Below are 18,835 nucleotides of genomic sequence, written 5' to 3' on the forward strand. Positions count from 1 at the left end.
GGGCAAGTTATTAATGTATATGCCGTGCAGCTTGTAATTGCCAAACTGAATGCTGTGTGTGCATAGAAGAACGAATGCAGAATTTTGATAAAGGCACTAGCAGCAAGGACATCGCAACGTCGCTGCATTCAAAACCGAAGGCAGCTCACTTGTTGCCTCGCTGCCTCATGACTTTGGTGGCATAAAGGCAGCTCCAGGAAATGCATTCGGACAGACTTCATAGGCGGCTTAATAAAATTCTGTTTTGAAATATAAACAGAGAGCACCTTTGTGATAACTAATCACATATTTGAAAACTGCAATACTAGTACTAATACATTTATAATGTGTTCACAAACAATTCTCTCAAATGAGTTTTCACGTACTTTAAGGGTGATAAAATAACAACAGAATTTCTAAATAAAGGCCAAAGATACATACAAAATGTACAGAAAACAATATTAAACTGTGAATTGAAAAAGAATAAAACAGAAATTAAAAGGCAACTGAAATGGATGTCGGTAAAAAGCAGCACAGTGCTCGGTCTATAAATGCACAGCGAAACATGTTTTAAATCTGAATTTAAAAGTCTAATCTGATCTCTTCTTGTTCCATCTGCATGTCGCTTTATGGTAATTCACCTTGTTTTAAATAAACAAGTAACCACATTGAACACCTAGTTACCCAAAAGCACTCAAAACTATTTAACAACCCTGTAGCGACAAATAACCTTCTTGTCGCTTAGAGGTGCTTGTAGGGCTATTTGACGCGTGACTCCAAACAAGACGCTTCCACTCCAATACTGCATTTATCTCTTTTATTGGTCTCAGTTCTGATGCTCAAACACATTGTAACACACCAGTTTGTATATCCTTACATGTGGCTTGACACGGTCAAAAATTGCCTGCTTCCCTCATTCATTACACCTGGCTTCTCTTGCTCTCTGGTTACCTATATACCAAGTAAACACACACTCCACCCAGTGTCCCCCAGTGGAACTACAACAGACATTTAAATAGAGCATAATGGCTCTTACAACCCAATAACAGTGACATGGGCATCACCTCAAACCCAAAGTTTAAACTGAAATGCTTGTTGGTCCATTGTGTTTCTGTAGTAATGGTATTAGCCTTTAGTGCTGTAACTTGAAAACTCATATCTGGTTTAGGTCATGAGTTGTTGTATTTGGATCATACAAGCAGGTGAGAGACATGAGCTGATGCTTGTGTTAGTTAAACAGCGAAGATTCCTGCCAAACATTAACACCCGCAGGCTCCAGCAATGACAGGCACCTTGTGAAGTCATGCAAGTATCCTATGCAGCAAAAAATCCTATGCTGAATATTTTATTAAACAATTCATTCAAATTCCTTTGTAGTACAGTTTGTAAAACAACATAATTTGTATCTGGCAGCTTGGTATGATGTTGTCTTTAATCCGTGAGGAGTGTTTGAACAGATTTAACTGCTGATGTGTAAACTTGATAAAGACTTAAGGGTGTAGGCTGCCCAATTGGGGACTGTATCTCCGCTGACCCTATTTTCCTCCGATTGCTCGAATGGGATAAATAAAGTGAGATAAAGGAAGTTAAAGAGTTTCCTTTACATATTACAAGTGTTTAATTTAAAGAGACAAGAAACCGTTGGAGTAGGTGACCATATGGCTCCCTAGAGTAAAGGGGTGGGGTGAGTTAGCCTTATTTGGGGTTAAGAAATGAGGGGAGGGGTGTTAATGACCCTCTCCCTGTCATAAAAGAAGGCGGGTTTTTCTTATGGATGAATGAACAAATAGATAAGTACTGAGCCAGGCTTTGTTAAGGGTCACATGAAAGAGTTTTTACAGGCCAGAGAGCGTAGCACTGGCTCAAAACGTGCTCACACAGGCTTTTGGTATCCGGCTAATATTCCTGAAAAACATTACTTTATTTACAAAGGATTGGGAGTTAATGATTTGTGAGTTTGCTTGAAGTCACAATGTGTGAAGTTAGATGAAATTTGGCCATTTGTTCAGGCTAAAAAGGAATACAACGTAGTGCACGTTCTGGATCCGATCTGTACACAAGAAGCCTCCACCAGCCTGCATGCCGATATGATGCTTAAGAAAGTCAGATTTCAGGCAAGTTCATTTTTACTTCTGAAACCGACTAACTGCATACACTAGTCACATTATGATTTGACTTTGATTTACTATGTGGAGGCTATATGGAGTTGACATTATTTGGGAGTATGCACTTGTTTCAATCCATGATTGGGTAAAATACGGACAAACCCATATGTTGTTCATTTGTCAGTTTCTGGGGATATTTGCGTTAGAATTTCACTATTTGTTTTTTATTTGTTTTTGGGTTTTTTTTTGGGGGGGGGGGGGGTCACTTGTAAAAACCTTGTGAATTTGGGTTTCTGGTAGTCACTGAAGAAAAATTAAGAGATAAATGTTTTTTACTGATAAAGTGTTAACATTTGTCTTCTAGATGCTAAACGAATACCATAAAAGACAGAATGTCATTTATTTTTTTAGGGCTTTGATGGGCTGACTAAATAAAGCCATTCATAAAAGCTTTCTCGTAGTAAAAGTGAGAGTTAATTTCATCCACACCTGTCATAGCTCTTCCAGCTGACCCAATGTATCCCAGTAGTGCTGACAGGACTTTAACATCACCCGTGAGAGACACACAGAAGGAAATGAAATGCATTCTGTATGACCATGAGGAATTTAGAAAGACAAAACAAACACCAGTCTTTGTATTGTAGGAGCTCATTGTCTTTGTTTAAGCCTTTTCACGCTCATGTGTTATATTAGGAATGAGTAAATAGTAGGCCTACATTTAGGTTTTAGCTTTATAAAAAGTTCATTATCTTCATATCCTTTGGCTTTGATTTTAATAAGTGAATTTGACCTGCCCTGCGTTTCCCAAAAGCAAGTATGGTCTGTCGTTACCAATAGAGTTCAATAATAACAACGACCATAGTAAGCTAACGATGCTTTTGGGAAATGCACCCCTGGCCCGTTTTATGTTTTTCTAGCTGACCAGTGATCAACCACTAGAGGGCGTTGTTGTCGCATTAATCACAGGATTCTATTTATTGATATCTGTTGGGGAAATCTATCTTTTGAAAAGTTAGTTCACCTGAGGCAACGTTTGTTTGAGTCAGTCTTGACTAATTAATCACTACCAGTAGTATGAAATAAATTGCACTTTTTTTGAAGTATGTTTGTTTATGATTATGATTAATTTAAAAAACAAAGCACAGATCCCTCAGCTAATTCATTTTATCGCCTTGCAATGGAGTTCTTGTGAAGTTTATTTCTTTAGTTGTTTATACCGAACATAACCAGAGGGAACTTGCTGAATTTTTGAATTGTGAAGATATCTTTGTAGTTCACTTTGTTACTTCTCTTATCTAGCTTTTATGTCTCTGGGTATTTAATATTTCATCTCCTATTCGCATACATGGTGATTTGTATTCTTATGTGACATGGAAACAGGCCACAACGTTGCTAACTTTTTTTAGAACTAACTTGCAAAAATGCAAAATCTTACATGTTGTTCATCTGTCCATATAGCTTCCACTTAAGCTCATTTTTGGCTCTCATGCTTGTAAGTGACTTTGTATATTAAACTGTCTGCTGAATGAATAAATGTAAAACGTTTAAGGGTGTTAGTTAAGCTCAGGGGAACATAGACATAATTCTGATAGATGCTGCATTTCTCACTTCTTCCCACTTTGCATGTGATGCTGCATCATTAAGTTCAGAGGACATAAGTCATTTTTAAGAAGAGATGCCCCTCTGTATATATAGTTCTGTATATAAACTTTTTTATAGTTTCTATTTAAATTGATAAATGAACAAAGCTAATAAAACTTCTGTTCTTAAGCATGAAACATCAATCTTATTTTGGCTGGCTTAGAGCCAGCAGACCACTCCAGAAGCACTCCACACGCCCCTCCTATCAAGAGAGGGCATGAATTATTCTGAGAGCTAAAACACAATGCTAGAAGAAAACACATTTGTAACTTTAACAGACCGGTGACAAATACTTAACATTCAGTAACAGACACCGACTGGAATTTACTTAAATAAGTGTGGATATTTCTGTCCTACTGGAGAGAAACGTCTACCTATAGTATTTCTCTGGGATTGACACAGGATATATAAACAGTGACAATAGCAGGACTGACCTGAGGTCTTCAGTGCACTGGCAGCTTCCCAAGAGACCCTCAAACAGAGGAACAGCACTGAGGTGGCAAATAACTCTTGGCCAAAAGTGAGTTTTTCCACATATTCTGAAATGCCTTGAAATAGGCTTACTACTGCAAGCAGGGGTCTCTGCAAGTTTACTGAACAAGTGAGGATTTATTTGACTGGAAGAATGAGAGCCTTGTGTCAGACTAGGAGTGGTTGACAGCACGGGAAGGCAAAAATAGTGAGGGGTAAGAGGCAGTTTTGTGTCCGTTGCTTGGGTTTGAATGTTGTGCAAGGCAGAATCTCAAAATTAATGGAGTGACAGCACATATTGTAGGATATTGTACATATTGTTGGAAGCCATCCAACTTCATAATGTCTTGTTTCTGAGGAGGCGTCTTATATCAGGCGGTTAGAAGCATTTACAGGTAGGATCTGCTTATTGCTTGGACAGATGTTTTTGTGACTTTGTTTTTAAATGTTGAATTAACCCATAATAGCATTCAATGTACCGCATATTTCAATGTAGTTCACGTAAAATTGGTTTGTAAAATTTGTCAATAAGAGGGGTGGAGATTGTGGATGGAACATGCAACATGAAAGCTACAGTTTCAAGGTATTATAAATATTAAAACTATATATAAATAATAAAATATAAAAACTGATTAAAAATAAAAAAGCAAAAATTTAATGTTCATTTTCCATATGTTACATCTCAAAATTGTTGCTTTTTTAGCTGTAATAAATATTTTTTTATCAAAATTTTACAGATCGGCGGTTTTCTATAGGGTTAAGATTATTCCAGGACTAGGCTTTAATGATTTTAGGACATTTAAGTTGTTTTTACAAACATATCTTACAAAAAACAATACTGATGGCATTTTAATACCAAATAATAACACTGATATATGTTAAGATTTGTGAATGTAAAATGTTTTTAAATTGAGACAGCTTAAACCAACATGATCTCACAGAAATTTGTGTTATAGTCACAAAAAAATTGATTAATTTATTTGTGTCCATGGCAGGAAATTCGGCTATTTTCGTGCCTTGTCTTTTTCGTTTTTCCTATTTTTAAATCATTGTCGCTTGGGGTTAGATTTGGGTTTTGGGTTATGTACGTTTATATATTACATGTTTTTCTTCCGCTTTTAAAGCTATTTTCACCTGGAGTTGTGGTTAGGACATCTAAAAATGTAACAGAAAGTGATTCTAACCCCAAGCGACAATGGTAAGAAAATAGGAAAAAACTATGAGAAAACAATACATAACATGACATGAAAAAGAAAGTCGTGCCACGGACACGAAAAACTATAGAAATTTGTGTGAGTGACACAAAAAAGGAATTTCGTGCCATGGACACAAATAAATAAATCAAATATTTCATGACTATAACACGTCTTTCTGTGAGATCAGTCTGGGAGTAGGATAAGCTCTGTCCGGGAACCCCCCCCCCAAAAAAAAACAATTATCAACCTATAATAAATACTTATAAAAATATTTGATACTATAGTAATTAGAAAGAGATATACACAGAACCAGCAATGCAAAGATTTTTTTTTTTTTTGGAAAACATTGCATTTTGTAGGTGCTCGAAAAATGTGAGATTATCAGTGTTTTGCTTAGTAGATATGAGGCGAGTTCCTGAAAGTTTCTCTTATTTGCCTTCCAGTTATTTTGGTATGCAGACGGCTGAAATAATCTATGTCCTTGTTTCTATCAGAGCTGAAGACAAAACATAAACCCAGCATTGTGAGAAACTTTTAGCTTTAGGGAAACTCAACAACTAGTGAGAAAACAAAGTGGTACCAAGTGAACTGATTTACCGAGTTATATAGAGAGAAAGAAATATAGAGAGACACCCACTCAGTGTAGGTGCCACGTTAGTAGCTTCCCCTCTCTCTCCTGATGTCCCACCCCAATACAGAGCACTCCATTGAGCACAGTGAATGGGGACTTTTCCATGATCACTTTGGAAGGTCACTGGTGAGTAAAAAATGCTCCACTGCATTTTGGTTATGATAATCAAGCCTCTGTTTTCCAGGTCAACTGTGTTGACAAAGAAATGAGAATTTCAGGCCATGCAATGAATGTGTTAGCCTTTATTGCTGGAATATATTTACTTTGAAGTGAAACATACAAGCACATTTAGTAAACAGCAGGCATTTTTATTTCACTTGTTGTGGAAAATGCTATGCACAGACGCTATAACTTTATACATATAAATATCATAAAACTAATGTTTGATATTGGAGCACAGAGTTTCATAGACGAGAAAGATGTGTGTGGCCTCCAAGGGAGCGGCAACATCTGCATTTTATGCAGCGTCTCCAGCTTTTCCCTGCTGATATTTCCCACCTCCCACTTTCTCTTTGTCTGAAAGATCCTCCAGACACCTTAACACGTTTTCCTCTGCATCATTACTCACTATTAACACCCTTGAATGTAATTTAGATCCAAAGCTTTGTGATTTAAAAGCTTGCTAATGGAGCTAAGGTCAACTTGCTGCTGGACAAATGTGTTTGTTATCAGATCTGCGTTCTGTCAGAGTCTGCATGGCTCCAGCAGTGGTCAATAGGTGGAGACAGGAGTAGTTTGGCTAATTCGAGTAAGCAATGATGTCATCCATTATTGCGTAAAAGACCAAAATAGTAACTTTCATCATGAAGATAATGTTCTCGGACTGAGCAGTGCGAGACAAAAGAATAGATGGTTCACCAAAAGCAACGGAGGAAGGAGATTGTTTAGGATTTTCCATTAAGCGAGGAGATTTCCAAAGCTGTTTCCTTTTCTCTGTGTACACCTCCTCCTGTTTTCTAGCTCAAAGCCCTCCTTTATAATTTACTCCCTGGGAAGAACTTTACCTCTTCTGATCATACACACCCGCGACTGGCTCTCATAGAAATTAGGATACATTTTTACTGATGTCTGGAGATGTGTGAAGGGCAGGAATCTTTATGGGATGGTGAGGGGTGAGTCTGGGACACTTTCGTTTGTGGCAGCGACTAAATTGTATCACAACTGCTTTTAATAGCACAAGGGGGTGTTGGCATTTTTCTTTCTATTTTTTCTTTTTTGCCTTAAAGAGTTTTTTTGCTTTGAGTTCCTGTTTGTAAGCCAATTTCCAGTCGAGGAGAACATTTTTGCTTTCATCTCTTTTTAGTGTGGATTAAAGGAGTGAATAAAGGAGTTTTGCCCAAAATTGGCATTCATGAACATTTGCAGTGCCTGGCACACACCTGAGCGAGGATCTGACATCATCATAAAGTCCTGCGAATATTTTTCTGATCTACTTATGATTATTTTGACTGGATTTGGTGGCATCAGATTTTACAAAAAGACACTGGGGTCTTTAAAAAACTGGTTTCTATTTTGAGGATACTGGCATGTGTGATGGATACAGCCAATAACAATTTGTGGCTTCACCGTTGAATCTTCATCATCATCTTTGCAGAGGTAAAGCAATCGAATACACACTATGGTCCACCACTTACAAATACAAATTTGGCTTTAATGAATAAATTCATATGTGAGCGAGTAACATGTACACATTTAAGAGATGCTTTTATCCGAAGTGACTTGTTGCAGTGCATTTCACCTATTAATTTTTAATAAGCATGTGCATTCCCTGAGAATCGAACCCACGACCTTGTCGTTGCCACTAGCATGTGTCAGGGCTTTTTCTGCTGTATGGTGGTCACGGTCTGCTTGCGTGTCTATAAATTTGTAGCGTGGGTCCTGTGGTCCTCCTCAGTAGAGGAGTCGGGCCCCTTCTGCACTCCTCTGCAGGGATTAAACACGTTGAAAAGACCTCTTTGTGCCGGCTGCGTTGGAATTCCCGTTGAGCTCAGTGTCTCAAGGAAACAAACGGCCAAAGTCAACGGAACGTTTGAGCAAGTGCCTGTTGGAATATTGTGTTCACCGTTAACCCCTGCCCTGCGTAGCCCCCTTAACATGCAAAGAGCAGAGAAATAGTGACTCAATGGTGTCCTCTGAGCCAGGAAGGTATTAGTCAGGCTTTCCTTGCACCTCCCGATGCATTATTTAACTAAAAAGGCAACATGCTTCGATCGTCTTTGCAAGGTTGTGCGCTGGGTTATAAGGCAAACCATTGATAGATCAGAGAGATACATGGATGCTTTACCTCACGTGAACCCACTGAAGTTGTTGTGAGAAAGTAAGTGACATTGTTGATGCATTTACAGGCTGGCGAAATAATATTATACAGTTCATTTGAAGGCAAGACTTTTGAATGGTTTGTTATTTGTAAGCATGAGGACACATCTCTGTTCGTGAGTAGAAATGGAGAGTCATAGACTCATCTTACAGGAAACACTATCTACAGGAAGTCTGCATATAGACTCAACAATCTCCATGGTTCTCCTCTCCTGCCTCCTGTTTGTTTGTCCTGTTTCCTTTTTATTGTTTAAGGAAAGTCTTCCAGTGTGATCTTCCCATTGCATGCTTGTGAATGTAGATATTGACATCGCTGATGATGTTTTAGTTGTGCATTTATGTCAGTATTTTGTGAAAATGTGAACCCATCTGTGAAATCCAGGATAAAGTCTCATAAGGAGCATCAACGTTTGATTTCAATCTTTGACATGACCTTTCTCAGTCAATATTAGATATCAAGGTTATATTTTCACAGAATGTGTTGTATAGGATGATTTGTTTGTAAAAAAAAAAAACACTTTGGATAAAAATATAATGCATGAATGTAAATCTTAAGATGGTAGGAGCTAGAACACCTTGGACCAGAATAAACCAATTGCCAGCTGGTTATACCAATGCTGGTTGTTCCAAAACAAAGCTATACCAGTTTAAGATGGATTTTTACCAGGGCTGGCCACCTGTACTCATGAGTAACACTGTTGTCTCTGGCTGGTTGTCAACAATACAGCTCTGTTTTGCTCTTGGAAGGTTGTATGAGCATGCACACTGATGCCTTTCATGTGTTCTGGTGACCTTTGTCCAGTGTGTCTTCACCATGCAGGTGGTCTTCCAGTTATTAGCTTGCAACCCAGCTCTTGTCTTCCTCATGAGTGATGAGGAGATCCAAAGATTCCAAGAATTCCAAAGATTCCACACAGCATTGAAAAATATCACAGAGGCTTAAAAGAAAGATACGCTAAATCAGTTCAGATTAGATTTTTGTGGGTATGGTTAAAAGGCTTGGAGAACATGGAGAATTATTTGGTTTGCTCTCTTAAATGTGAACCCTGTTTGTGAAATCCAGGCTCAAGGCTCAATCTAATTTTTAGATAAGGAGAAAAGTTTGATTTCAAATGTTCATTACTCTATGATTTCAATCTTTGACATGACCTTACTCAGTCAATATTAAAGATATCAAGGTTATATTTTCACAGAATGTTCTTTACATGTAGGATTATTTTATGTACAGTAAATCACAAAAAAATACTTTAGCTGGGTTTTCACATATTCACAAATAGCAATGTTGAGTTTAAGAAATGTCTGTTTTTTAAAATTCCGAACTCAACTTTACATAATTTTCCAATTTGACATGGGATAATTGCAGTCTAAACATTTCTATTTTTGGTCATATTTATAGTCAATTTTCACATTCCTCCAGTTTTAGTTACATTTTTGTGGTTAGTGCTAAAATTAAAAGAAGCTATAAAGTCAGCCACTCACCATCACTGTGTTTAACTGTAGCCGTAATTATACACTCACAGAAATCTGCCTCTCAATTTCCTTGCTAGATACCCTCTGTGTGTGTGTGTGTGTGTGTGTGTGTGCGTGTGCGTGTGCGTGTGCGTGTGCGTGTGCGTGTGCGTGTGCGTGCGCGTGCGCGTGCGCGTGCGTGTGTGTGTGTGTGTGTATTTGTATGCATGCGACACACGTTGCTTGCCGTGGGGAAAGATTTTGCACACGTGTGTTTTCTTTGAAGATCTCTGAATATGACACAAAGGCCTTGGGGAATGTGATCCCAGATGTCGTGCAAACCGAGTTTGATGACGGCAGATACAGCGTGGCATTTCATTATTGTTCCCTAATTCACTTTATGAAACTGGTAACATATGGCTACACTACAAAAAAAACCTTGGTTTTGCAAGTCATTTCAACCTATTATTTTAAGTTTTGACCTGTTATAATTTGACATTACTTAGAACTTAATTTGTTAAAGGTGCAGTGTGTAAATTTTAACGGCATCTAGTGGTGAGGTTGCGAATTGCAACCAATGGCTCAGTCCACTGCTCACATCTTGCTTTTAAAACACATAGAGAAGCTACGGTAGCCCCCACCGGACAAACATGTCATCGTTGGAGACAACTTAATAAAAAAGTTTGTCTGTTAAGGGCTTCTGTAGAAACATGGTTGCACAAAATGGCGGCTTCCATGTAAGGGGACCCTCTGTGTATGTAGATAAAACGTCTCATTCTAAGGCAATAAACACATAACGGTTCATTATGAAAGGTCTTTATACACCCTCTGATAATATAGTTTTGTATAGTATTTTGCATTTCTGTCAAGAGATCCTTCAAAAAATTACACACTGCACCTTTAAGTTAAAGTAACTTATGTTGCTTTAATATGTGTTGATTTAACAAAAATGCTGTCTTTTTTACAGTTATATACATAGCTTATAATGTTCCTCTGGAACAATTCATTTACTTTTGTTTTTTACACTTTATGCATTTGACTTGCAGTGCATTAAAGCTATATCAGTATATCAGTGTTGTCCCAGGGGCACATATTCTTTTAGGAACCTTTATTTTCAAAGGGGAAATATCTGACTTTTTCCATGTTTAAGTGCTATAATTGGGTCCCCAGTGCTTCTATCAACCTAGATAATGTGAAAAAGATCAACCCAGTAACTTAGTTTTGGTAAAGCATTCTCTGCAAGCATGCATGTGAAAAAATATGTCATTGAAATTTGACTCCTCTTGTGATGTCAGAAGGGGATATTACCGCCCCTTAATCTGCACTGTCTATTTTAAAGAACACACCCCAAAAACGGCACATTTTTGCTCACACCCCTAAAGTGGCAATTTTAACATGCTATAATAAATGATCTATATGGTATTTTGAGCTAACATTTCACATGTACTCTGGGGGCACCAAAGATTTATTTAACATCTTAATTCTTAAAAGTGTGCCCTTTAAGAGTACTCTTTGCGTAGAGATCCAACCTCTACTACTTCACTTCATCTTTTTAAATGTTTCAATGAGATTAAATGATCTTTTGGGTCCAATGTATTTCACTGCAGATTCCATAGACACCTATTTATGTAGTCATGAGTACAAGTATTGCTACATCAGCATGAGGACATATTGACATTTTGAAAGACTATACGTGACTTCATTGCTTTAGTGTCCATTTCTTTCCTCTCTAACCAATCAATGATGGTGGTGGACAAAATTAAGATCTATAGGACACAGAAGAGATGTATGTGTGTTATGAAGAGTGTGGTGCTCACCACCAGGTGGAAGTCTCCGAGCAAGCAGTTGGCAGAAGAAGATAAGCAGCTAGTGGAAAAGTGCTCATCATCTCCTCCTGTGTGTTTAAACCCGATTGAAAATCTCCCGATGAATAATCCACAGAGCTTAAAGGCAGGAACTACAAAGCTGTTATTAGCCTTCAGCAGGAAGAGTTGCTCACCACATTTCCTTTCTCTCTTCTAAACTAATTATGATTTTTGTTTCCTTCAGCATTTCCCAACACACAGAAGATCTGTCTGAAAGAAAATCCTTTAAATGAGCTCCGGCAGTGTGCATTAGAGAGTAAATCACATCAAGAAGGTTTAATGTGCGATTAAACATCTACATTCCAACAGTACCATCACGTTTCATTCAGTGGTTTATCAGCCAGCAAATGATCCATGGCCTGCTTCCAGACAACAATACTCTCCGGAGATGTTCCAGGGAACACATTTTTGCACGTTATGTTGAACATAACAATACATTTTATCATTTTACTATTTAACCTGATAAGGATCACTGTGCCGTACATGGCACACCCCCTACCTTGCACGTGAGGCTGCATAAACGTCCTTGTAACTTTGAAGCATTAAATCTTCGAAATATACGGTCATGCGACACATTGTTGAAAGCTTAGACTCTCAGGATTCCATTAAGCGCACACATAAAGCATAATATGATTTAAAGCATTAGTTACCTGAACCATGCTGCGCCGATTTAGGATATTTACTTACCTTCAAAATCTTCCCTTTATCCTCTTCAGTGAAATTGTCCAAAACAAATTGTTCATAAATCCCCAAAAGTCCAAGGAAATGGAATATCCAAAACTATTTGTTCGCCTTACAATTTTGACGTTTCTAACCGAATTACAATATAAATACTGTAAACAATTAGTTCACTGCTGGACATTCATTCGACTCTCACTTTTCATTCATGATTTATAATGAAATATTCGGGAATTTCAGCCGTTTCATAAGAGGCTACAGGTGACAATACACACAGTTTCTGCCAATCTCGTGTTAATCTTGAGTACCTACAGTAGTAGTAGTAGAGTAGTATTGCATCCTTCATATCTCTAAAGATAAAAACATACAGCTGTACCACTTCTTTCCAAAAACAGTCAAGCTCCTGGATGCGTACAATGGGCGGAGCGAGTCACGAGCACACAACACACACAAAACATCATCACATTATCCCTGGATAACTTTTGATTCACTATACGTTGGTGTTGTTTACATGAAATGCACATTACATTGCCAACAAAACAGACTTTGATGCACTTACCGCTTGCGGTTCCGACTCATGATTTGGATTTTTCCAAAAGAAGGAGCTGGAACCGCTTCATCTTTAAGTTTTAAATAATCAGGGTCGAACTTGGCCTTGTTTTTAAAACATTCATCACCAAAACGCCAAGAAAAACACACTTGCACAGGTCCATAGATGTGCGGGAAAAACAAACTGCATATACTGTTTTCTTGACGCAGTGTTCTTTGGGAAGCTGAACAAGATTAAATTTCCCTCAAACTCCTTTGGTTGATTTTGTGATCAAAAAACAAAACCATAAATCTTTCTCAAGCAAGTCCAGTGTGCAGCGCTACCAAAAACGTCCATAACCCGAACAAAGTGCACATCATTGATGGCATGCTCTTGCTCTGGTTAATGTGTGCAGGCGCTCTTCCGGTAGAAGTGCCTAACAAGGAATTAACACCCTTAATGACTTCATACAGGAAAACACCTGCCGATACTTTAGTGAGTGTATTCAGCGCAGAAATGACATCCATCAATTTTTTTTTTACTTTGCCCATGTTTTGCATGAGAATCCAAACATTTAGCAATGTTAATAAGTAAAATTAGACATCTTTAGTTAATAAATTTTTTATTTTCAAAACAATCCGAAATTCTCACTTTGACGCAAACACTTCAGATGTCCATGCATATGATTTGTTAGTTAATGCAGTCATATGTGGGCTAGGGTTGAGAGGTTGAGCAGCTTTTTGTCCAGACCTACATGCCTTTTTCTCCATCTTTTTCCACTGCACTCTTCAGTGATGAGCATCTGCTGAGTCTCCCACTTGATAGGGAAAGTCCATGCGAACAACACCAGCCTTTGTGCTTCTGTCAGAAAAGTATGCTGTCCTACACATTGTTGGGTCTGGGAGCAGAATCAAACTTAAAGATACTAACAGACAGAAATGATTCAATGCTGCGTAGCAGACTGGGCTTTGATGAGCAAAGAGGCATGTGGCAATAACAGAGTTTTGGAGTCTGATCAAACCAAGGCTCAATCTGTCTGATCTTCTGTCTGTCTGCAGTCATTCTTTGTATGTATTCCAGATGACATCCATCTAGTTCCATTATTACCCAATAGCGTTTGTGTTGTCTTTGCTTAAACTTGTTAAAACTTCCTCTCTTGTCGCCGTAAATCCGTGCCTTTCTTCTTTTCTTTTTTATGAAGCTGCATCCTTTTTGACCAACATCTGTTATCAGCGCCGTAGCCAACAGGCAGGAATGTAGAGTTTAGCTCAGATCTGCATGTACAGACAGGTCCACGCTGCTCTGAACAGAAGCAGGTATCCTTTCTGCTCTAAATAAAGACGTGAAGGGGCTCGAGGAAAGACGGAATATAACACAGTTACGTTTCATCAGGGACATTGATGTACTAAAACGTAGATAGCAACTTTTTTAGTGTTTAAAAAAATGGAGGCGTTGTGTTTGTTGGACAACTGGCAAAAGGTAAAATTTTGTATTTTGTCTTTCTTGCTAATCTAAAATATTCAGATGATTGTTTCAAACCAAAAAAAAACAAAAAACTAATTCATGTTGGATGCATGCTTTCTCTGCCAGCTGGGGCAGTAAATATTTTAAGACTAGGATTTGATGTACAAACAACTACTTTGGAGGCTTTTGGCTTCATTTGGTTCTTCATTGTTTAGCTGACAGAACTTTATAAAAGCACATTTCTGGTTAGATTGATGTGACATTTGATACAGTGCCTGATCTTTGCAAGCTATTTAGATTCGCCCTACTTCCAAAAATTGTCTTTGTGTCTTACAACAAAAGTGCTTCATGTCTCAGTGATTAAATGCAGTAATTATGTTAGATTATGCTCTTTGAGTTTATGCTCATTTGATCTCAAGCCCGTTTGTGTTAAGCCAAGTGTTGATATTTTGGAAAAATCTGCTTAAACTACAGGTTCAGTGACTAAGCACAGGAATGATGTTGTGTGTGCAGACTGAAACTAGCTTGACTTAGGGAATCCGAGGGGTTAAATCCATGTTATCTGTTTGCAAATGCTGTTTCTTTGAGTACAGACTCTATTCATTGGGTCAGTGAGTCACCTGTGGATTCAGCCGGGGAATGCCACAAGCTGAATGTCTCCCACCCACACTATTGTGTTTAGATTCTTGGCTGGCTTAGTTGTTATCTACAGGACACCGGTCAAAGACAATATAAACACTTATGTGTGAATCAAACCATTAGCTTAATCGTAGGGCTTTCTGAATTCTGAAAATTCTTTATGCATTCATGTATTATGTTCATAGTATTATTGCAATTTCTATAAATGCTAAACTCAGATTCTTATATAATTTTCTCTTCTTTCTAAGGGCCATTTCCATATGCTTAATAGGCATGTGTGGTTTTATACCTGTCATCTATCATAGTCCTTATGTCCTACATTTATACAGTCTCAACAAAGTATAGTATATTAATATGAGGACAATAAGATGAGCAAAAATACCATGTATTGTATATATTTAATAATTTTCTTTTTTACTTTGAAACAATGCAAAATTGTAAAACAGCACTATATGCATTTCAATTGAATTCAAGTAAGTAAAAGTCTGCAGTGCACAGTGGCCCAAAAAAATGTAAAAGTTAAGCCACATTTAAACATGTATAGATGTCATTTATTAGATAAAATATTAAGCCAAAATTTTTGGAAAGATATCACAAATATACACATTCCAAACCAAAAAAGTTTAGAAAAGTTTAATTAGCCTATATCTTAAAAAGCCATAAAAGAATACACAATAAAAAATCAAAATTAAGTTGTATTTGGACATTGGGCAATATTAAAGGTGCATTGTGTAAATTTTAGCAGCATCTAGTGGTGAGATTGTGAATTGTAACCAACGGCTCAGTCAACTGCTCACCCCTCGCTTTTGAAACGCATAGAGAAGGTACGGTAGCTGCCACTGGACAAACATGTCATCGTCGGAGACAACTTAGTAAAAAAAGTTTGTCCGTTAAGGGCTTCTGTAGAAACATGGCGGCACAAAATGGCAACTTCCATGTAAGGGGACCCTCGGTGTATATAGATAAAAACGTCCATTCTAATATAATAAACACATAACGGTTCATTATGAAAGGTCTTTAAACACCCCTGATAATATCGTTTTTGGATTATTAAGCATTTCTGTCAAGAGATCCTTACACACTGCACCTTTAAGAAGTATTTGGACACTGGACAGTCTTGTTGTCAAACAAATGTGCAACATGTTTAGAGTTAATGTTATAAAGGTCCACTATAAATGACTTTTAATTAAAAGATCATTAGTCATTATTCAATATTTGTTTGCAGATGTCACTTTTTGTCTTAAACATCTTAACATACTCACACATTTATACATTGAATGGTTTTCTTAAATCTGTGTTTGTCTCTTACAGGACCCTCATGTCCCAGAGCGAGTAAGTGACAACACACTGGTCATGGATAATTTAAACCAAAATCTTACTGGTGGGCACAGGTCTCATCAGGTGCTGCAGGTGAGATTAAACAAATTTAAACATGACTCTTTAATTCATTTTACTAAGCTTTTTTTCTTATTCATGCAACTTAAAGTTTGACGGTAAGAAGCTAAATCCACATAAGTGAAATTTTTGTACAACAGCTGTAAATCCAGTAAAGAAGCTTTCGTCTGGCAGACGAGGTTGAGTGATTGTGAAATGGGTGATAGACAAAGTGTGAAACGTGTCTTGAGGGCATCATTACCATCATCACCTCTTGCTCCAAAATGCCTGCCACATCTATGTGGACTTCTCCCTGATGCATAAAGACGGCATGTTGATGCTTTTAAAACACAATGATCATCTCTCCCTCAAATCCTGTAAGATTGGCCTTAACCGATTAAACGAATTGCATCCTGCTAATCTCGTTTAAGCGGTCAGTAATATCCTAAACCTGACCATATACTCTACCACAGCCCTGAGGAGGTAATATAATGCCTTTAGTAGATGTTTGGGCTGCTCTGCAATTATCTAAAAAAGATGTATGTAAAAAATAGAATAAAATGAGGTCTACACACACACACAAAAAAATGATATCCAGTGCACATCCATAATATTGTTATGAAAGTGCCTTGAGCAAAAAATGCACAATCAGAATAAGCTAATGGATTTCTGCTGGAAAAGGTGATGTCATCGCATGATAGTGGAATTAGAGGGTACAGTCTCCCCCTCCCAGTCATTACACTGTTGCCATGACAACCTCCCCCTTGCTGAGCTTTTAAGTTTTCACAGAGGTCTCAAGATGAGAAAAGACATTACTCTCACTAGGACATAATAGATTTGTAAGATAAACACTCAACCACTTGCTAAACTGTCTAACCTGTAACTTACTGAAATGAGATGTTAAATCATTATTGTCGGTTTGAGTTGGTATACATTCATAATGTATTTCAACTGCAGTTTTTAGCACCAAATGTGACACTGACACTACTTTTGATTTCTTAAGAGCACTCCACTGGATTTGATTGAGACTGGAAAAGGGCTGAAGGTCCAGGCAGAGCGCCCCCATTTGGTCAGTCTAGGAAGTGGCCGTCTCAGCATAGCCATCACCCTGCTGCCCTTGCCTGAAGGTAAGACACTATTCATAAATGATGCATTGTTTTCAAAGATTAATGGTTTTCCATGAATGTATTAAATCTTTTAAACTGTGTAAATATAGTAGAAAGCTGTGAAAATATGACATAATGCTGTTTGGAAAGAAACATAAATCTTTAAAATACAAATACAGTAAATGTTTATTGTTTAAACCATTGGTATTACCTCAGTGTTGTGCTTGTAAAGCTAATTACCGACCCTTGACCTATAGCAGCAGGGGAACATTAAAAGCAACCTCTCCTAATTAATAAAGCCCCCTCCCCATAATCCATCTCAACCTACTTTCTCTTAAACCGACCACAGTGTCTCATTTTTCAATGTCCATTAGAGACACATTTAATTTTCTTGAGAAATGCCCTTATTAAAAGGGCGAAGGACAGATTTTATATTTGAATAAACTTTTCTTATTCACCAGCTGAATTTGATGTCATTCTGTTTCAGGTCTTTTATGAACTATACTGGTTTTATACACTCACATATTTGCTTACATAAGTGCTTTGAAGTTCTTTCATTGCTCTGGGTTTTATCTTGTGCCTGATAACAGATGAGCATAGACAGGGAAAGATAAGGGAGCTAAGGAATGTGCTTCTTCTCACTGACAAAAAGCAGGTTGTCATTAGTGAATTAGCTTCATATGTATTATAGGTATGCCACAAGATAATACCTGCTAATATTATTGGAAAGTGAGGTAGAGTATGAGTATGTAGTGTATGGATAAAAAAACTATATGTGGAAAATATTATCTCTCCCTTCCCAAAGTGCACTGGCAATGGGGCTTGTGCACCTAGCGTGACAACACTGGCTTATTTTAATAGAGTGGTTTTACAATGTGAAACTTCAACTGGGATGTTGTGTTTAGCTAAATTAACTTTTTTAACTTAACATCCTGTGGGGGTTGTTTGTCTAGGCAAGACGACTCTGGGTCACGGAGCCATGGACATCAACATCCAGGGTCCGGGGATTGCAGCTCAGCATTGCTTTATAGAGAACAAGGCAGGGGTCATAACCCTACACCCCTGTGGTAACCAGTGTAGCATAGATGGACTTCCAGTCACAAAGCCTGTTCGCCTGTCTCAAGGTACAGTACCTTATCTCACTACAACGTAATATTAACCGAGCAATGTCCTTGGTGTTGTTTCTATTGTGGTTTTTGTTTATTCACAATAGTAAATTGTTAAAGCAACACTATGTAGTTTCCATGTAAAAATGACTTACAGCTCCCCCATGTGGTTGAAAAGTGCAACAGTGCCTGGTATCAGACACTCTTCTGCAGGCAGGGGGAGGGGCAGGGCTGTGTGCTCTACCCTCCACCGTCACTTTCAGAGTGTGCTTGTAGCAGCTAGGAG

At 37.9% G+C, this 18,835-nt stretch overlaps 1 protein-coding gene across 11 annotated transcripts in view; it reads left to right on the plus strand.

Annotated features, from left to right (window-relative positions):
- Positions 1-4,470: 4,470 nt before the first annotated feature.
- Positions 4,471-18,835, plus strand: part of phldb1b (pleckstrin homology-like domain, family B, member 1b) — a 66,063-nt gene continuing 51,698 nt past the window's right edge. For 3 of the 11 annotated variants that reach the window (XM_065281386.2, XM_065281390.2, XM_065281387.2), the window contains exons 1-4: positions 13,870-14,339; positions 16,275-16,373; positions 17,341-17,464; positions 18,397-18,567. In XM_065281386.2, the coding sequence (XP_065137458.1) occupies positions 14,304-14,339; positions 16,275-16,373; positions 17,341-17,464; positions 18,397-18,567 (430 nt within the window). In that variant the 5' untranslated portion in view covers positions 13,870-14,303. Of the gene's footprint in view, positions 4,592-7,125; positions 7,620-13,866; positions 14,340-16,274; positions 16,374-17,340; positions 17,465-18,396; positions 18,568-18,835 lie in introns of those variants that run through there. The other 8 variants (XM_065281392.2, XM_065281397.2, XM_065281389.1 and 5 more) reach the window with 7 other exon arrangements.

This window comes from Paramisgurnus dabryanus, chromosome 8, assembly GCF_030506205.2.
Source record: "Paramisgurnus dabryanus chromosome 8, PD_genome_1.1, whole genome shotgun sequence".
Classification (NCBI taxonomy): Eukaryota; Metazoa; Chordata; class Actinopteri; order Cypriniformes; family Cobitidae; genus Paramisgurnus; species Paramisgurnus dabryanus.